The sequence below is a fragment of the Helianthus annuus genome, chromosome 10, assembly GCF_002127325.2.
Source record: "Helianthus annuus cultivar XRQ/B chromosome 10, HanXRQr2.0-SUNRISE, whole genome shotgun sequence".
NCBI classification, from domain to species: domain Eukaryota; kingdom Viridiplantae; phylum Streptophyta; class Magnoliopsida; order Asterales; family Asteraceae; genus Helianthus; species Helianthus annuus.
In genome coordinates, this window is record NC_035442.2 from 4,228,842 (window position 1) to 4,250,273 (window position 21,432).

At 35.0% G+C, this 21,432-nt stretch overlaps 2 protein-coding genes and 1 long non-coding RNA gene across 4 annotated transcripts; 1 reads left to right on the forward strand and 2 right to left on the reverse strand.

The window, feature by feature from the left end:
• Nucleotides 1-755: 755 nt before the first annotated feature.
• On the reverse strand, nucleotides 756-13,213 carry LOC110883831 (S-adenosylmethionine carrier 1, chloroplastic/mitochondrial). Of its 2 annotated transcripts, XM_022131483.2 has the most exons (13): nucleotides 13,096-13,213; nucleotides 12,920-13,008; nucleotides 10,712-10,816; nucleotides 9,870-9,956; nucleotides 9,655-9,727; nucleotides 9,384-9,474; nucleotides 8,561-8,614; nucleotides 7,804-7,899; nucleotides 7,142-7,231; nucleotides 6,145-6,196; nucleotides 5,392-5,453; nucleotides 3,786-3,866; nucleotides 756-1,073 (listed from the first exon to the last, which is right to left on the reverse strand). In XM_022131483.2, the coding sequence occupies exons 2-13, from the start codon at nucleotides 12,948-12,950 to the stop codon at nucleotides 963-965; spliced, it is 933 nt and encodes a 310-aa protein (XP_021987175.1). In that variant the 5' UTR covers nucleotides 12,951-13,008; nucleotides 13,096-13,213; the 3' UTR covers nucleotides 756-962. The 2 variants fall into 2 exon arrangements, with proteins under 2 accessions (XP_021987175.1, XP_021987176.1); XM_022131484.2 differs by lacking the exon at nucleotides 13,096-13,213 and having other exon boundaries at nucleotides 12,920-13,089.
• A 3,991-nt stretch (nucleotides 13,214-17,204) lies between these two features.
• On the reverse strand, nucleotides 17,205-19,069 carry LOC118483346. The gene is made up of 2 exons (XR_004870434.1): nucleotides 18,100-19,069; nucleotides 17,205-18,032 (listed from the first exon to the last, which is right to left on the reverse strand). It is a non-coding gene; the product is annotated as an uncharacterized LOC118483346 (long non-coding RNA).
• Nucleotides 19,070-19,806: 737 nt separating this feature from the next.
• On the forward strand, nucleotides 19,807-20,418 carry LOC118482580. The gene has a single exon (XM_035978108.1). The coding sequence runs from the start codon at nucleotides 19,807-19,809 to the stop codon at nucleotides 20,416-20,418; it is 612 nt and encodes a 203-aa protein (XP_035834001.1).
• Nucleotides 20,419-21,432: the final 1,014 nt, after the last annotated feature.

Consider the following 21,432-nt stretch of genomic DNA (forward strand, 5'->3'; position numbering starts at 1 on the left):
AAGTTGTTTTGGATGAAACTGACAAACACGCCCAAACCTTAGGGACAATTTTGGCAATTTACACAATAATAAACTAGATTAGAAACTCGTTTACCATACAGATTGAGTAATTAAACACTAAATAGCCAGTAATAGAGCTATAGGAACTATAAGACGACATTTGAGGTAAGATATGATTGACATTATTTTACATTTTTGAACTAAGAGACTGTTTGTTTCAACTCTTAATGGTTCAGCACTTAATGGTTCAGACTGTTTCGCGAGCAGATGTCTATATGGTTTAGACATTTGCCTTTGAACGATTAAGCATTATACTGAGTCTAAATTGTTAAGACCTCTTATCTGAATTGGTCAAACATTTGTCTCTTAGTAGTTAAACATTATACTGACTTTTAATAGTTCAGACATCTTACTAGTTCAGCACTTAATGGTTCAGACCTCTTACTGATTCAGCACTTACCTACTCAGAATTTGCCAAACAACCCCTAAGAAATAGAATACGATAGTGTGATGATGAAGAAAAACGAGAAAAAGAATCTTTTGCTCACAAAATTTTGACACATGAAGCAACCAATTACTTGTTTATTAGGTGCAAATTTACCGATTTTAAACAATCTCTTGTCACTTGTGAGGTTGAACATGCGAACACGACCCATTTAACACCCCCGCTTATATCTTTAGTTTCGCATAGTTTTACATTGATAACAATATTACTAATTTTATACAAACATTCAAATAATTTTTCGTCAATTGTCTTTAATAAACTGTGGAAGAAATTGATTAACGCATTAAATATTCATAAAAAAAAGTCTAGAAAACTGAACTGAAAAGAAGTAGCCACAAGCCTGGTCTGGTTGGGCTGGCCCGTTTTGACCCTTATCAAAGAATTACACATTTCTTTTCTTGTTAATAATACAAACAAATTAGATGTTTAAAAAGAAGTCAAGAAACCTTTTTAGAATTCAACTTGTCGGGTCGGAACGGGTTTTCGCAAGTATCTGTTTCGTTCTTTCGAGAACACCGAAGAAAATAGAGCCTCCGATACCTATCCACATGACCCGTGGCCCGATCCCCTGCATTATGCAAGTAAAACATAATAACAACACAGATTTAACATTCCATCGAGTATCATCGCATATTATATACCTTATTTGCTTGTTGAGTTTAGAGTAAATTAAACTTTTCGTCCTTCACGTTAAAACCAAATTTCAGGTTTCGTCCTTAAACTAAGGTAATAACAGAAATTGTCCTTTATGATTATATTTTGTAACACGTTTTCGTCAGGGCCGGCTTTGGGCCCGGCAAACCCGTGCCGACGCCCGAGGCCCAAAATTTCAAAGGGCCCGAAAAGTCTTTATAAGCTTGTATATATTTAGTATATTCATACGTTTATTATGCAAAAAAAAAAAAAAAATAAGTGTAGTGGCAAAAACCATCTCAAAATAATGTAAAGGTCTCAAGTTCAAGTCTTTGCTCCATCACTAAGTTTTTATTTTTTAATTCATTTACCCTTAACCATAATTTTGGGCCCAATTCTTTTCGTCGCCCGAGGCCTAAATTTTTTTAAGAGTTTTCGAGGATGGCTCTGGTTTTCGTTAATGGACGTTAGACCATGGGTTTAAGTAAAAGCAGATTGAATGGAAAAAAGTTTGCTTACTAATCTCGACAGATTCGAAATTACAAGTATACCCTTATGATGACATCAGCATTTCCTAAAGTCAGCTACTTGGCAGTCTTGTTAGTTAATTGAGCATCAATGACATAATTATTAGCCATATATTTTTTGGACGGTTAGCTCAGCTGGGAACTACCCAGCATATTGCACTCACACAGCCCCGGTTCGAGTCGGCGCCAATACGCCAGAAAGCTGAAAACCACCACAAGACACTTGCCAGGAGCAGGGGGGCAGCCGGACCTCGGACTCGTGGCAACCCGGGCGGGAACCCCAAAGGGAAAACCCTCCCACCTCCGTCTTGGACCACTGGACCAAGACATCATTGGCAATTAGGGGGTGTTTGGCCTAGCTTTTATTTTTTGGCTTATGCTTATATTTTTAAGTAGCTTATAGCTTATTTTCTATCATTTGATAAGCCTTGTTTAAGTGTTTGGATTAGCTTATAGCTTTTTTATATCATTTACCCTTACACAAAGAAGCTTTTTCAAAATAAGCTAAAAAACCATCTTCAAGTAAGCTTCTTAAAATTAGCTTATATAAGCTAATAAGCATAAGCTTAAAAAGCTAAACCAAACACCAAATTTAGCTTATTTTGTAAAAAAAAGCTAAAAAAGCTATAAGCTTTGTTAAAAAAGCTAGGCCAAACACCCCCTTAGTAGCCATATTACATTTAGCAACTTGGGTGAACAGTAATCTCCTTTGGTTTTTTGTCCTTTTTGTGTTTTTGTTTTCTTTTTATACTTGTATCTCTTACGTTCAGCATTAACATTTACAACCCATAACTTTCTAAAGACTTTATAATCAAGTTTTACATGTACGTGTCGGTATAAATTCAAATTGATTTACATTTTGATGTAATTTCCTCGGAAATGAGTTGGGTCAAATATAATATGTTCTTATACTTATTACTATGTACGTTTTCAATTGGTCTAAGTTTTGACGTACTTGAGTTTTTTCTTTTCTTGACTTTTATCATTTTTTTTTTTTACTTTTCTTTATGTTTAATGTTTTAGTTTGTGGTTTCTTTTTCATTAATGTTATATTTAAGATAACATTTACATTTCCATTTATAATTAATATAAAATCAGCCTGTCCCGCTGTCCATTTAAATTTATTTTATGGTTTTATGTCGATGTAAAATATGTGTCGATATTCTTTTGAACATATTTCTTTTGGTTGGTATACTCAACCAAAATATATATCGACCGAAACCTCGCAACGTAGTGCGGGTAATCTTTCTCGTTATATTCATTTCACATTTTTTTTCAATTACATTGTTCAACATGCCCTCTCATAACTTTCAAAAACAACCCAAATCTATATCATTTTCATATTTCTGTTTTTATGTTATTTTGTGACAAAAAAACAAAATACAGTGTATATCTTCTAGACAATTGCATCACTAAAATGAACCTGATATTGACTTTTTTTTCGTACCAAAATATATTAACAAAACAAGTAAAACTATTATACAATCTAATACATTAACCTCCCTACATAATCAACAATATTTAAACTTCGTGAAATAATTTGCCATTAATAAATAAGATAAATATATATAAATCCAAATTTATATAAGAATTAAACCTTAACTATCAAACTGACTGATTTTAATTTAATAAGAATTAAACCTTAACTATCAAACTACTGATTTTAATATACTTTTTTACTTTATAACTATTAACACTTACTAATCACTAAGGGATTGTTTGTTTACCTCTTAATGGGGCTCTTAATGGTTCAGACCTCTTACTGGTTCAGCACTTAATGGTTCAGACTGTTTGTTTCACGAGCAGATGTCTGAATGGTTCAGACATTTGCCTCTGAATGGTTAAGCATTATACAGAGTCTGAATGGTTAAGACCTCTAATCTGACTTGGTCAGACATTTGCCTCTGAACGGTTAAGCATTGTACAGGCTCTTAGTGGTTCAAACCTCGTACTGGTTCAGCACTTAATGGTTCAGACCTCTAACGGGTTCAACACTTAACCATTCAGATGTCGCTAAACAGCCCCTGAGTATTGTTTCTAAATTAATTTAAACATTATTCTTCGTCTACCCGGGCATATAAGCTAGTACCATAATATACGACTATGAAGGAAGATCATACCTTTAGAAATGCAGAAGGTCCTTCTTCCTTTAAAATAGTGCCTACACAGTGGGAGATACTTCTGTATTGGTTGGCAGATCCCTGCAAACCATCAATATTCCAAGTGAAAAATAATAAAAATGAAAAGAAAAATAAATATTTTTTTTAACGGAAAAGAGAAATAAATAGGCCAACTAATATTTGCACCAATATTATTTTCTTATCTTAATATTGATAATACACCAATTTTGCTCCCAAACTTTTAAAATTTGTCTCTTATTATCTTGAGTTAACTTCCATTTTGCTCCCTGTGATTTGGTCATTTTAACAGTTTTGCCCCAATAGTTTAAAAATAGCCATTTTCCTCCCTGATTTTTCTAACTTATCGTCATTTTGCTCCCCGCCTCTAACTCCATCCAAAAAATCCATTAACTAGAAGGGTATTTTGGTAATTTTATAGATAAAAGCAAGGGCATTTAAGTCTCTTCACCTAAATAAACCTATAACTTGTTTATTTACATGTATATTAGTAATTCATTTCTGATCCCCCCATCTTCCCAACCACTCTTTCTACCGGCCACCACCATCCACCACCACATGCAACTACCACCTGCCGACCACGACTACCGCGACTTTTAGCTAAACGTTTTAATTGAGTTAGAGCCAGGGAATAAACTACCAAAATACCCCTACTTTTAATTGAACGTTTTAACTGAGTTAGAGCCAGGGAGCAAACTGGCGACAAACTCGAAAGATAAGGGAGGAAAATGACTATTTTTTAAACTATTGGAGCAAAACCGTTAAAATGACCAAACCACAGGGAGCAAAACGAAAGTTAACTTTATTTTCTTTATGTTGGTGATGTACCAGTTTTCTTTCACACTTTTCATGTTATAGTACTTGAAAAATTAATTATTTCAACAAAATGTAACCTACTTTCACCCTTTTATCATTGTATGCGACATAATTTCATTTTTTTACGATTATGTGCAAGTAACCTTCTATAGCAGATAAAATACGATTTGTCACCATTTTGATGACGTGTCAAAATGCAACGTCACCATGCTATAAAAGCTGGCTTGCATACAACAAAGAAGTTTGAATATATGTTACATATAACAGAAAAAAAAAAATCTTACTAATTTAAATTACATTTTGATGTAATAAATCCAACTTTTACGTGCTATATCATGAAAAAAAAATGAAATGCGGAATTAGTATATTGTCAATCTCCAACTCTTATGTCCAAAGGATAAGTTGGTAATTTCCTAGAAATATAGAAACTGAGTGCAAGTTTATATAAAGAGTTAATTACTGTTTTCGTCCCTATGGTTTGTCAAAAATCACTATTTCAATCCATTAGTTTAAAAATTGCGATTTCAGTCCCTGTGGTTTCACTTTCGTAACCATTTCAGTCCCTGTGGTTTCACGTTCGTAACCATTTCAATCCATTATTGTGTTAAGTACAGGAACTGAAATGGTTACGAGGTGGACTGAAATGGTTACGAAAGTGAAACCATAGGGACTGAAATTGCAATTTTTAAACTAAGGGACTGAAATAGTGATTTTTGACAAACCACAGGGACGAAAACAGTAATTAACTCTTATATAAACATATGGACCGTACCTGAACCATCAATCTAGTTTTTATTACATCTAACGGTGTAGTAACGGCTCCAGTGATTGCACCTGAACCCACGAAATAAATGGCAAAAAGAGCTTATACAAATGAATTAATATAATACTTGTGATAATCGAAAAACAATAAAGTAGTTACTACTTTTCGCACAGATGCAAATAGGGATGTCCCCTGTTGGGTACCGTCCAGCGCAGTGGCGAAGCTTGACCCGAATGATGTGGGGGGGGTCGAAAACGTATATACCCAAAAATTTCTATAGAACCGGGGGGTCGAAAACGTATATACCCAAAATTTTCTATACGAAAACTACATATATAACACTACTGAGCGAAAAGTTCGGGGGGTCGGGCGCCCCTCCCCGCCCCTTCTATACTTCGCCCCTGGTCCAGCGGTTTGAACTGATATTTTTATTTATTTTCAATATCATTAGTTTGTATAAAAAGAAATTAAATGATAAAGATGGTTCATGAATATGTATATAATTACGTATTCAAAAAAGGAAAAAAGAAATATAAATAATAAAGTTAAATGCCCGGTTCTAAGTTTTAAAAATGAACCATTAAACCGCCAAACCGCAAAAACCGAACCAATCCGGTTCAATCTCAAACCAACCAAACCGACCGATTTGCTTCGGTTTGAGCGATTTAGTCGGTTTCAACAGTTTTTGAACCTCCCCCTACATGCAAAACTAACTATCTTGTACAATAATCTTCAAACAAATAGTTTAAAATAACAAATTACCTGCAAAAGCACCAATCGCAGCATTCTCGGGGTCACTAAGATCCCTTTTCGCCTATAGAGAAAAACGTAACAGTTTAAATTTTGTATATCGACTTTGTGATGTGAAGCTAGCTATATAGAGGACCATAATAGTAAACATTAGAGATAGTGATACCCATTTACTTAAAAGCAGATCAATATGGGTAGTGTTTTATATCTAACGGGTTACGGGTCGTCAAATGACTAAAATTAAAAGGTTAGTTAAAAAGGGAAATAGGTTGAAAGTCACTCAAAAAGGTATTGTTAAAGCATATAACCTGCCAAACGCTTTGTTCAAAAATTCAGATTATTATTGCGAAATATATTTTCTGTAATCAGATTTAACACAAAATTTCAGAAATTTGTAGGTACATGCTTATTGTAAAGAGCAACTAGGTTATATATTTTAATTTATAACACGGGAATGTACCATGCGGATGGATGATTACAACTAGGGGTGCAAACGAGCCGAGCGGCTCGCGAGCTACTCGAGATCAGCTCGAGAAAAAGCTTGAAACGAGCCGAGCCTTATCGAGCCCGAGCCGAGCTTGAGCCTCAAAACAAAGCTCGTTTGTTTATCGAGCCCAAGCTCGAGCCTTACATGTGAAGCTCGTTAGGCTCGTCGAGCCTTATCGAGCCTTAGTGTAAACGAGCCGAGTTGAGCCGAGCTTATTTAAACTTGTTTACAAGCCGACCTCGAACCTAAAAATAAGCTTATTTAGTAAACGAGCCCGAGCCCGATCTTTACCTATCGAGCTCGCAAGCCTAAGAAGTCTATTATTTATATTATTTTTATTTAATATACTAATTAATAGATAATAAACGAGCCGAGCTCGAGCTTGGTAAAATACAAACGAGCCGAGCTCGAGCTTTGAAAACAAAGCTCGAATCGAGCCGAGCTCGAGCCTGGCCGAGCTCGGGCTCGGCTCGGCTCGTTTGCACCCCTAATTACAACAAACATTGACCAAAGTCAACTTACCGCTAGTTTATACCCAATTCGAAGCTGCTCATATATGCAAAACTGGATGGCGTCAAAAGGCAAGTCTCTCAATAGAAAAGAACTATACCCCTGTAATTTCAAAAAGCTTACATAAGAATGGTCGATTTAGATTGTTTTATATCAGACGGGTCAAGTATACAAAAAATAAGCTACAAGAGGAACAGGTCAAATGGGCTAGACGTGTCAAACTGTTTAAAAGTCTTCCGAAGTTTTTTCTTGGTGAATAGATGAACACAACCTCCAAAACGTTTGATTCAGATATTTATTAACAGACGGAAATGACGTTTTTACCCTTCATTAAACAGCAGGTTTTAACGGACGTTAGTTTTTTGGACGAAACTGGCATGTTTCAAGAATGTCAGGGACGGAAAAGGTACAATTTTGAAATTTCGCCTGGACTGAGATAATTGGACAAACCATAGGGGCGAAAATGGCAGTTAACTCTTGTAATAATGCTGTTTCTAAATCATACTTAACATATTAAGTATTTATAACTTCTTTAAGAAAGTACCCAAAAAGTGGTTGTTGGTCGGCCCACTCCGACTCAGCCTGTTTTGGCCCGTAATAAAAAATGACCTGTTCCACCCTGACCCGGTTACCCGACCCCCCAATCTTGCCACATCTAGTATCAAATGACATACAGCGAAAAGCCCTTTAAATCCCTCTTTAGCAACAATAAGGCGAACAGCATCAGGGGCTGAAGCAAAATGGCCCGTCTGCATCCTTTGCTTAACAACCTTCATAAAACATGGTAAAAACGGATCAACACAGCAAAAAAACAGGAGAAGTGCTGTGTGCTTCTAGCAGCACTCAAGCTTGGGTGCTACTGAGAGTACATAAAGGCCTTTATAGGGCTGCAAAAGAACCGAACGTTCAGCGAACAGTTCGTGAACCATTCGGCGGGAAGTTCGTTTGTGTTCGTTTAATAAATGAACAAACACAAACATTAGTTGCGTTTGTTCATTTATGTTCGTGAACATGTTCATTTAAGTTCATGAACATTCAGTAACGTGTTCATTTAAGTTCGTTTGTGTTCAATAGTTCATTAGTGTTTTTTTTTATCTTTTATGTAAATACTTCAAATATCCGACAAATAAAATATTTAATAAATATATTATGTTCAAGAACGCTTGTTTGTGTTTGTTTGTTTTCATTTGTGTTTAACGTTTGTTACCTAAAATTAACAAAACAAACAAACACGTTCATTTCCTTAACGAATGAACACGAACAGAAAATCTCGTTCGGTAAGTGTTCACGAATAGTTCGTGAACACATATATTTCTTTAACAAACGAACACGAACAAGGTCTTGTTTGTGTTCGTTTGCAGCCCTAGCTGTTTATTTTTCTTTATTTATTTATTTACTTTGGCAGGACATAATTTATGCCACATGAAATACCTCTGTTGGTACACGTATAATAGAAGAAGCAGCTCCTCCAGCAGCACCTGCAGTCTACATTTAGTATGGAAAAATGTTAACACAATAAGAGATAAAATGATAAATTAGTCACCACATATACCATACAAGTATATAAGATTCAGAAAAATATAAGAGATAAAGCATATAGACCGTACAAGCTCATGTGAATTGTGAGCGAGTTTCTGCTTCCTCAGCTATTATATTAAAATTAAATCTTAATGATCATAAATACCTTTTTACCTATATACTTTTGAAGATAATAATAATAACTAGTATTAAGCACCCCCGTGTTGCGGCGGGGGCGAGCACCAATGCCACACTACTACCAGCGAGCACTAACACTAAAGTTGCGGCGTGTTAATACGAAGAAATTAAACCAAAACGTAAAACGTATAAAAAATAACTAAGTCGATCTAGGACCCCGAGCTTTACGATGAACCTGTCAAACAGGAAAAAATAGACGGCGTAAAAACGTTTAACCACACACGCACGTTGCGCCGTGTTTAAGCAACATGTACAACTTATAAATGTGCACACTTGGCAACATTTACAACTTATAAATGCACACACTTTTTGCTAAATAATAGTATATAGATAAATTAATCAGCATAAAAAATCACTAAAGCTACATATATAACTTATAAATGCACACATATGTTTCAAAATAATAGTATATAAATAATAATAACAACCCCCCTCCCAAGTAAACTGAATGATGCATGAACTACAGGAAAGTAAAATTAAGCACAAAGAAAATTTCAAAATAACATACTGATTAAATAGACATAAAGAGAGAACTCACCAAGTGAGCCAAGGCGCTAAGATTTTCAGGACAACTCTTTAGTAATTTTTGCTTGGTAGGTTCGTATACACCGATAAATATGGCTGATGCACTGAAAAAATAAATAAAGTCATCAACATTTTCCCTAAAAAGATACAAATATTGTATAAATTCCAGAAAATGGCAACAAGCCTTTTTGGTCTGTAAAAGTGTAAAGAAACCATGTAAAGATATAAAATTATATTTAGACAATAATTCAAGTATTAACTGAGGAAAAGACACTATAACTTACGGTAAAACGCCTGCAAGATTTCCAAGCAAACCCGAGTATAAACCCTTCAAAATAATTTGTCCTCCACCACGAACTGTCTACCATGAAAAGGAAACATAAAGAAAATGAGCTGAATAAAATAAATATAAAAAAAGTATAGAAAAAAACCATATGTTCACCTAAACAAAACAGTTACTATATAAAAAGTGAAAACGACTTCGGCTCTAACATTTAACCTGCTTGAAGTCGAGTTTTAATTGTGTCAAGTGGATATAAAGCAGATTCCACTACAACCCCTGCAGCAGCTCCAGCAATAGCACCATCTATAAAATTTAAAAACACTTTTTCAATCAAAAAAGACTAAACATTGCTCTACTGAAATTATATTCATCCATTGTTACTATTACAACTTATCAAGCTTGTGATTTTGGTCCTTGGTTTAAAAAAGCGCGAGGCGCTCCGAAGCGTTTTGGTTCCAAAAGCTTTAAGCGAAGCTTCAAGCGCGAAACGAGAGCTTCACGTATACGAAGCGCTCAAAATAAAAAAAAAATATATATATATTTGCACACATCAATATGACATATTCTACTTGTTAATCAATAATAAACACAAAAACATGATTAAAAACACACTTAACACATAAAAAACATAATTAAAACGTAAATTAAAGTCGATTAATGGAGAAAGTATGAAGAATCGATGGAGAAGAGGGAGGGAGCGGCTGAAGATGTTTACTAACGTTCTTTTTTTAGGGTAAAGAAGTAGCGGGCCTCAATTAAACCCTATTAGAGACTATTGGGCCTAAATTAAAAACCTAAATCTGACCTGATTGGGCTGAAGCGTCGCTTCATACCAATGGCGCTTCGGGCTTAAAGCGCGCTTCAAAACGCTTCACGTGATTTGTCGCCTCAGAGCAAAAAAAGCGACAACCCTAGCGCTTCATTGCTTCACGCTTTAAGCTCGCTTTTTTAAACCAAGTTTTGGTCCACCAGATTTCTATTTTAAACTTATTTTTTTCAAATGAAAACAACAAAACAAGGGAAGCCAAACAAGATTGTTATTAGATAATACAACATACCCAACAAAACTCGAACAAAATCAAAGGGGTCTTCTTTTCTGCTGATTGATGCAGCGTTCTTTTTCATCGCATCTTTAGGGCTGAATAATTTGTGTTTTAAAGCATCTGTAACAAAAAGAATCAAGCTTAAAGCCTTAAAAACATATCAGCAAACATCAATTTATTTTCTATATTTGCACGCAAACACACACATAGAAGCCTTAAAATGCATATAATTCAGCTTCTTACAAGATTCATCGTCAGTGTTGTAAAACTAAAAATCACTAGGCGTTAGTCAGGCGGTGGGGGTACTAACTAACGATTAATCTGAATTAATTGGATTGGAATTTTATACGTAACTTTTCAAACTTAGATAGAAAAAGTTTAAAATACAATAGTCCTTAACGTGCGACGTGTACGCATAACGTGCGTAATTATGAATATAAAATGCGTGCTTAGGATTTACTCACGCGTGATTTGTTTTTTTGGTGACCACATGTGTGATTATGGTTTTTTGTTCATGCGTGATTAGGGTTTGAGTTTTACAACATGCGTAATTTAATATTGTACGCGTTGCACATTAAGGACTATTGTACGTTAACCTTCCCCTATACACACACACACACACACACATCGATATGAATATAATACTTCAAAGTTCACATAGTATAGTTCAAACATAAACAATTACACTTAAACATAACAAACCAAGTACTTAAATATTCAAACATTAACATATTAGTTCATGGATTCATGAATTGGATCGGGAACTTGGGTTAAAACCAAGGGACCGATTTTGACAACACTGTTCATCATTGCCTTGCAATAACAAACTATCTTAAACAATACTTTTTAGCATAAACTGCCAAAATGTTCCCTGAGGTTTGGTCCCTTTTGCCACTTTAGTCCAAAACTCAAACCTTTTGAATCTGGGTCCCTGTTGGTTTCAATTTTGTTGCCATTTTCATCCAAAATCAAAATCTGGTCAGATTTTTCAGTTAACATCCAGTTTTTTTGTCTTTTTCCTCTCTTTTAATGAAAGACAAAATGGTTTTTTAACGTTTTATAATAACAAATTAAAAAATTTGACCATTTTGCCCTTCATTAAAAGGGAGGAAAAGGACAAGAAAAAACTGAATGTTAACTGAAAAATCTGACAAGATTTTGATTTTGGATGAAAATGGCAACAAAATTGAAAGCACAGGACCCAGATTCAAAAGGTTTGAGTTTTGGACTAAAGTGGCAAAAGTGACCAACCTTTTGACCATTTTGGCAGTTTACTCTACTTTTGAGTTAAATGCCATTTTAGTCCATGTGGTTTGGGCCATTTTACCAGTTTAGTCCATAAGTTTAAACGTTGCCATTTTAGTCCAAATAGTTTTAAACGTTGCCATTTTAGTCCACTGGGTTAACTCCATCCCTTTATTTTGTTAACTATAAGGGCATTTCAGTCATTTTAAATGTAATTCTGTTAACTAGAAGGGCAATTCGACCATATAAAAGGATCGAATTACCCTTCTAGCTAACATAAAAAATGGACGGAGTTAACCCAGTGGACTAAAATGGCAGCGCTTGAAACTATTTGGACTAAAATGGCAACGTTTCAAACCTTTGGATTAAACTGGCAAAATGGCCCAAACCACTGGAACTAAAATGGCATTTAACTCTCTACTTTTTAATAAGAGTAAAATGCACGGATAGTCCCTGTGGTTTGGTGAAATTTCACCTTTAGTCCTCATCTTTTCAAAATTACACTCTTAGTCCCTGTGGTTTAATAAGTTGTTACTTGGATAGTCCCCAAAGCGAACGGAGGTTAGTTTTTCTAGTTAAGTGGCTGTGAAATAACAAGGACTATCCGAGTAACAACTTGTCAAACCACAGGGACTATCCAAGTAACAACTTGTCAAACCACAGGGACTATCCGCGTAACCTTCATCCGCTTTAGGGACTATCCGAGTAACAACTTGTCAAACCACAAGGACTAAGAGTGTAATTATGAAAAGTTTGGGACTAAAGGTGAAATTTCACCAAACCACAGGGACTATCCGTGCATTTTACTCTTTTAATAAACAAACCATCAAGCACGATTTGAAACCCTAAACCTAATCTAAAGGCAGAAGATTAATAACGTATCTTCAATTTTCGAAAAATGTGCATGCAAATTACAACAAAAGAAAACTACCAAATTACTCGCAAACATACAATTTCTAAAGAAAACGAGAAGCGTACCTGGTGAATCGATCTTAGGGTTCACAGACATTGTTGATTTAGCACAAAACTCGATTGAATCGATTAAGATAACGAGAAATCGTCAAATTCTGCACAAATTGAACAAAAGGATTAACCGATATAGCTACAATACACATTGCAAAACAGGAATTGATCGGTAAGTGGAGTGTTATTACATTTGTGACAGCTAATTCGAACTCAAAACCCTAGACTCTGGTGATTTAGAGCGATTCTCAGCTTATGTTGTATTTTGTGCATTGAAAGTTGTACATTATGGGTGTTTGGTAAATGTTTAATGTTTTATATCGCGCGTTGCGGCGAAACATAATATAAAACAAAAATGATTTGAAAATAACGCATATTGTTTAGAAAGTCAAACCATTAGAACGATTTAGTTTATCATCGTACCGTATTATAATACCAAATAAATACTTTATTTTGAGTATAACCTCGTTTTTACAAAACTTATAACGGAATGTCAGGGAAAGAAATCAAGCACAACTACGTGCTTAAATTTTTAGATAAAAGTTATAAACGTAACTTATTAAAGAAATATCAAATTAATCGATAAATTAATATATGTTAAAAAAAGAAAAAAAACAATTATTAAAAAAGGTAAAGGAAATAGATGTTAAAAAAATGAAAAATATGTTATTAAAAGTAAATATAATAATAAACTATTAAAATATATTAAATAATAAAATAACAAAAAACTATAAATCATTATAAAAATAAAGTTACTATTTATCGTTCCTTGAAATCAATATATATAATAATTGTGACCTAGTGAAATTATTTCTAGGGATATTTTCTTAAACTGTTACGCAAATTATTAAACTAACTAGTTTTATTCTCTATGCTCTGCTGAGGGTTTCGCTCGATATCAATGCAGTTTGTTTGGTTACAGTACTGGTACGATTTCAGCACTTGCTACAACAATCGAAAAGAGGTATACACATTTGAAAAAAAATATATCGGCACTTGCTATAGTTTATGGTACAAAGAAATACTCTATTGGGATATATCATAAAAAATATAAAAATGAATACTCCACCAATATCGATGTTTCTCAAACGATAGCGGGTCAGCTCGTCACGGTAAAGAACAAAAAGCAACTATATAGACACATTCGAATTAAACTTTTATCGAATCATAGACAAGGAGTAAGCATGTCGTAATGATATATACAACAATTTATAAAATAAAAAAAAGCTTAATAATAATATAAATAATAACTAGTCTTAAACCACCGCGTTGCGGTGAGGCGGTGTAAAATTGTGCTACCAACGTTACGGAGAGGGGGGTAAAACCATGCTAAGTAGCAACTAAACGACGATCAAATCCAAGAAAAAATAGTCAAAATAAAAATACAAATTTCTAACCAAGTGACCAACAGGACATGAAATGTAGACGTAAACAAAATCGAATTTATAGCGATACGTATTACCAAAAATCGCGCTAAGTAGCAAACTAACGACAACCAACTCCAAAAAAAAACGTAAAACAAAAACTAACAAAAAAACTAAACTTATTTTACTTTCGTGGCAAAACTATAAAAAAACAAAAGTTTTATTATAAAAATGAAAAATCTTGATGTTCAAAAAAAAATACACACACAAAAGGGCATCTTGGGGGTGAGATAAGACTTTGGACCAATAGGTCCTTGGTTCAATTATCACAATAGGGTTTTTTTTTCCCATATTTATTGGGTTTTCTTCTGAATTGGTGTATAGGCATTATGCCTAGTGGAGATAGATATGATCGGGTGATTCCGCTAGTAGCACAATGATACTCCAGTGATCCGTCGGTGATCCAAATTTGCCATAAAAAAAAGGAAAAAAAGAACACTATTCATCACAATTTTCTCAATTAATATATATAGATAATAGATAACTAGTGTTCATGACCCGCGCGTTGCGGCGGAAACATTTAATCGAATAAAAAATAGATGTAAAAACGTTGAACCACACATACGCATTGTGACATGTTAACTCGTCAAATTCATACCGAAACGTAAATTCGTCGACACAGTAACAAAATCACAAAAAAAATGAAATAATAAAACTATAAAAGCTTAAAGTTATAAAAATAATACACTGCAATTATATGTTTTTTACATTGATTTTTATATTAGCCATCATTTCTTGGATTAAACATTCAACAAAGATGATTTAGAAAAAATTGAGATTGTAAATAAATGTAAAGGTTAGGACATGAACCATCAAAATAAAGATTTGTATTTAGTCTATAGGTGGCTCAATGAAAATGTATAAAATTGAACAGTGAACTTGTGAGGTAAAGTAAACTTGCTAATTAATATAGAGGGAAATAGATTGGACACTAAAAGTAAATAAATAAATTTAAAAATCACTATTCTGTGGTTGTATTTATGTTATATTATATGATATAATAATTTTATTATTCTTGACTTTAAATAAATCCATGAAAACATAAACCAAGAAGTAATAAAACTATCAGACTATGCAAGTAAAAGGCCCAAAAAGCCAAGGTAACATTCGGAGGATTTTAAAAGGCCCAAAAAGCCAGGTAACCATTCGGAGGATTTTAAGTCTTAAGCACTTTAATATATATAGATACAACTATACAAGATGGCAAAATGTTATAGCATTTGATTTTTTGTCCAGTCTATACACTATTACTAAGATTGTTCAACAATTGTTATATTACTAGTGGTTAACCCGTCTCGCGTTGCGGGTGTGATGGTCTTAAAACCGTGCTAAATTGTAAGCAAACGACGATTAAAACCGAAAAAAAAAACCATAAAACAAAAATGTGAATTTATAGTGCCATGTGACGTAAAACGTAAGCAAAGACAAACACGAACTTATACCGCGAGCAAGCGTAAAACATAGAGAAATCCAATTTTTTACCGAGAAAGGTTAACCTAAAGACCCAAAACGGCTAATATAAGGTTTTTAGACAAACCTGAGAAAACGCACATGGAGGACATAAAACCGTGTAAAGTAGTAAGCAAACGCCGACTAATATAAGGTTTTTAGAAAATGACGAAAAAAGTGACAACTTTGAAACTTAAAGGGATATGAAAGAAAATTTTAAGCAAAAGACAAAAAATTGAGGGATCAAAGCTGACTGCCAAACAAATTTTAGCGTTTAAAATCTAAAAATAACAACAGTACAATTTCTTTGTATCTTTTATTTGTTGTGCTGGACCCCACATTTCTTACCCCATGTCTACGTCCATAACTCTACGCTTTACTCATATTTTGCCTTGTTAATTGCCAGACAACTTTGTAATTAATTTGCAAAAGCTGTGTATTTTGAGTACTGACGTCCATAGCTCTACTCTTACTCATATTTTGCCATGTTAATTGCCAGGCAATTTTGTAATTAATTTGTAAAAGAGGGGTGTTTTGAGTACTGTTCCTAAGAACATACTCTAAATGTTATGTAGAGTAATATATTATATAATATAATATAAATATAATATAATTTTGTCGCTTTGAAATTTATACGATTTAGAGATTGTTTACTTTGACACCTTCTGAATGGGTAAGTGCTGAACAAGTAAGAGGTCTAGACCATTAAGAGCCAGTATAATGCTTAACCATTCAGAGACAAATTTTTGACCAATTTAGATAAGAGGTCTTAACTTCCAGCAATGAATGACAATGCAGTTACAGTTCAACTTCGAAACTGACGAGTTAATGGTCTTTGACTGAGAATTAAATGACGTATTAAATTGCATTGAAGACGTTTAATGCAATTTAAACCTCTCCTTTAATTCCTTTTTGACGGTTTCGAATCTGGAGCTGTATAAATACAGCTCTTGGTCACTGCAGAAGACACACTACGAAAACCAGCAATACAACAGCAACTCAACATTTCTCTCTATAGAATTCTGATCTTCTCCTGCTCTCTTCAAGGTAGCCTTCGGGTTGTAGGCCATCTCCGGCAGTACGCTGCTCCGGCTGTTGTACCCTGGGAAACAAAACGAGTACTCCTGGGAGACTCGGAATTTGATTTAAGGGAAGCGTGTTGAACATGTGCCTCAGTCAATTCTGTTTCTACTCCTTCTTGTATTTTGGTTTATTTCAGTTGTAATTGTAACTGTCGTTTGTTTTCTTTATTTCTGTATTGTAATCGTATAATAAAATTTGTTTATTTTATTTATTTACGTGAACGGTTCCTACACAAAATAAATCTACACATTATCCATCAATCACTATATCTAAACAACGTTTGAAACATCAATATAAAACACATTAATGAAAAGAAATTGATTAACATTCATTAATAAACAACGTTTGAAACATAATAGTAAACCCTTTCATTGTCAGATTGTTTTTTCTTGATTTAGTAATAATAACAAAATCCAAATCAATACAAAACAGGAAACCATTACAGCATAAAAAAATATATTACCTAAAAACCTAACGTAACCGAATAAAACGTTCTAGACTTAACGACAAAAATGAGTTACTTGATGGGTTGTTGATCCAATGGGGAGCTTGCAATAGGGCACGTCACAAAAATGAGTTACTTCAGCAATGTGACAACAAGCTATGTAGCACGCTGCATCTTCTTTTAGCGTTGAGTTTGGATTATAAACAAACAATCGGGCTGCTAGGTTCTCAACTTCTTTTGTAGGTTCTCTGATAGGGGAGGAGATGACTGTCCCTTGCTTGACCTCTCTTCCATCGAGAGGTCCTTTAAGCTTCATGGTAACATATTCTCCTGGGTAAGCCTCCTTTACCAACTTGGTGTTAACAACTATTTGTTCTACAGCTGTGCACCAAGAGCCTAGACAAAACACCATCTCTTCACTGGTAACTAGTTTACCTAAATGCATCATTCCACTTATAAGCCGGCCATCAGCTAAAACTTCATGAACTACAATACGTAGCGGTTATCTTAGTTTTGATAGGGTGTCCGTTTGGCCAAGGGATTCAAGAACTGTGGGCCCTTTGTACCAACCAAATTTTGTCGACTTCTTCGATAAGTTTTCCCCACTCACACCTGATGTGGGCACACATGGAATGCCATCCACATCAAACCTAAACGGCCTCACAAAATCTAAAACCTTTTGTTCCAGTCTTGGGTAAACCTCTTTTGGGTTCGAGAGAAGATCCATCTACAGATAAGAAGATGTAAATAACAATTTAATTAATACAAACAAATAATAATTTAATGAAAACTACCTTATTGAGACAACACACAATTGGCTTGATTTCCAAGCAGTTTGCAACTAAGGCACCCACACCATCCCCTTTAATAGGATCTTTGCTAGCATCAAAAACAAACACCACATAATCTGACATGGAACTCTCCTTGACAAAAATTTCAGAAACATTAACACTCCCATCATGATAAAAAAAATGTGCACTTATCGGTCCTCAAATGATTTTTAATGGTGGTCTTCCCAGATTCCACCAGGCCAAAAATGACAACTCTAGTTGCTTTGCTCCATCTCTCTCAAATTGACAAGGGTTAATATGATTTATACAATAAAAGTAAAAATTCAGAAAATATAGTCTATAAATTGACCTTTCAGTATATCTAGTTTATCTTGAATTCTTGTTTCCTAAAAACGGTATGTAAGTTCTGGATCAAGTGAAAATGATGAACCACAGTCACATAGTTCGTGGTACGCTCCGGTACGAGTACGTGAAACGGGATCGCAATTCGCTAGGTCTCTAAAATTCGGTACGAGTGAGGGTAGGCTCATTTCGGATCGCTTCGGTACGATGTACCATATAATGCGGTATGATGTGCATGTTGAAGTTAACTATAAATAAGTTGGAGGCTCCTAAAAGCAAGATCTTGACATGGTTTGGATAAGCAATACCAGCATCCTTCAAAGCAAGATCTTGGAAAACAAACTTGACAGAATTTGGCTAGAATTCTCTTCAGAGTTGCTCTACGGCTCAAACCACTCTGAATTAGAGAAAAATGGACCTCATCGTGGTGTTCGGAACATCAGAATTAGTAGAAAAAGTGTACCTATGGCCGGAAAATGGTCGCCGAAAGGTTCGCCAGAAAACCGCCGCCGGTACGTGCCGCTGTGGTTGGCCGCCGCCGCCACGGCTCCGCCGTGTGGTGGCTGGATTCTGGTCGACGGATCTTGTGTTCTAGAGAGAGAATGTAGAGAGATGTTAGAGAGAAGGGAGGTAGAGAGAGAAAATGTTTATGAAGAATGAAGGAGGTGGAGGTATATAGGAGTTTATATACCCAGGGTTTGGTGGAGTGGGTTTGAAGCCCATCAGCCAAGCCCATCATTCTTCAGCCCACCATTTTCTGCACACAACTCCGTTTCAGCTTGTTCTTACGTCAGAATTCTCATTTTCTCGCGTAAATTTCAAAAAAAATTAGTTTATAAATTAAAATAATTATTTTTATGCTCAAAGTATTAGTATTTTGCTAATATGGCATTAAATGTTGAGCACACACGCTCTCCGTGTTGAAATCGTGTAAGTTGATCTGCTTGCTGATTCTTGTCGTTTCAATGACCTGAAAGTTATTATAACTTATAAAAATACTTTTTCAATAATGTATAAGTATTCTAAACATATTTATTACGATTAACGCACAAATTATTGTTATCCCATGCGCAATGTTGACAGTACACACGTCCAAACACTGTGTATCTCTCCTAAATGCTAACTTTTAAATCTTAAAGATACAATTTTCTTTCTTAATCATAAAGTTAAAAAAAGAGTCAAACATTTGTCTTGAGTTATATTTTCGGTTGAATCTTTGTTTTCCTATACACTAATAAGGTTTTTCAATGTTAGTGTGTTGTTAAATGATCATTAGTTTTTCTTTTCCCGGTCTTAATCACTATTCCGGTCCCTACTTTAGTTCCTAATGGGGTGGATCGGCTGTTATGGAAAGATTTGGATGGCAAGATGGGTGACTTCAAATCGGCTCAAGTCTGGAACACTATTCGCAATAGAGAGCATCAGGCTTTGTGGGCTAACATGGTTTGGTTTCCTCAATGTGTGCCAAGGCACTCGTTTCATATATGGCTGGCTTTCAGAAATAAACTAAAGACTCAAGATAGATTGGCAGTTTGGGAAGCGGGTAGTCAAACAAATCTGAATCTAATGTGTTGTCCGCTTTGCAATTTTGATCGGGATAGTCATGATCACTTATTTTTTCAATGTAATTTTGCTGCTCAAGTGTGGAGTAATGTGAAGAAAATGGTAAACTTGGTGACTGTGGATAATACGTGGCCATCTTTATTCACTTGGGTGGAACAACACTCAAGATCGAAGGAGGTAGATCATATTGTGTGTAAATTGTTGATAGCAGCTTCTTCTTATTACATCTGGCAAGAGAGGAATAACAGGTTGTTCAATAACAATAAGAGGACGGTCGACCAAGTGATTAAGAAGATTAAAAGCTCGGTTCGTTTGCGGCTGATGGGCTTCAGATTTCGTGCGATTTCAGATAGGGAGAGGATATTCAAGGCCTGGCAGATTGAAGATATCAAAGGCGATATAGGGGATCCGGACTAGTAGTGTTGCGTGTCTAGTATAGTTCGGTTGTGGCTTGTTTTTTTGGTCGTCTTTTTTGTTTAGTTGTTTGGTTTTTGGTTGTGTTTCGTGTTGTCCTAGGCTTGGTATGTCAAGTCTAGTTGGTGTGTCCTTTTTGTCACACCCTTGTTCTTATTTGGTTCATTTATAAAATTCATCGGGGTAACCCTTTACCCAAAAAAAATGTTCATTAGTTTTTGTCTACATCTTATTTTAATATGGTGTTTGTTTTTCTAAAAAATATTTGCACAGGCTCTTATGTCTGCTCTGCGCATACCACATGCGGACATTGCCATCTGCAGACTGTTTGTTTTTTCGAAGATGTTTCATTAAAAAACGTTTGCGCAAGCTCTTCTTGGTGCAGACTTGGACCAACCACTTTTAAGATCTTTTAAAGTCTGCAAAGGGTTAAACACCACCACCGTCCATCACCATCACCACCGTCCACCACCACCGTCTACCACCACCGTCCACCACCACCACCCATCATCCACGTCCACCTCCCACCACCACCACCACCACTGCCACCACCACCATTGTCCGTACACCACCACCGATTTATTTTAGAAGTCTACATACGTTAAAAAACAAACAATCTTCTTCTTGCAGACTGCAGAGGTTTGGTCCAACTCTTCTTTTACAGATGTGGTCCGTATACTGCAGACGTTTTACCTCTTAAAAAACAAACTGCACCTAAATGTAGTGTGAAATCTAAAATACAAAAGCTATGCTTAACAATTCATATTGGAAGAGCATCAACTATTAACCTTTTTTTTTACTTCATACGTCAACCATAGAATTAGCATCGAACAAGAACGAAAACGGAAAACAGTAAGAGCTTGACTAAGCACCCAAATTTTATTTATGTCAAGAAACTATCTCGAAACTTGACTTACAATCCTTAATCCTTGACTCAAAGTCTTTATTCATTAGAGCAATACTTTTACGTTTTATATTACAAATTTCTCCCCGTTTCTATTTTCAGAGTTATCATAA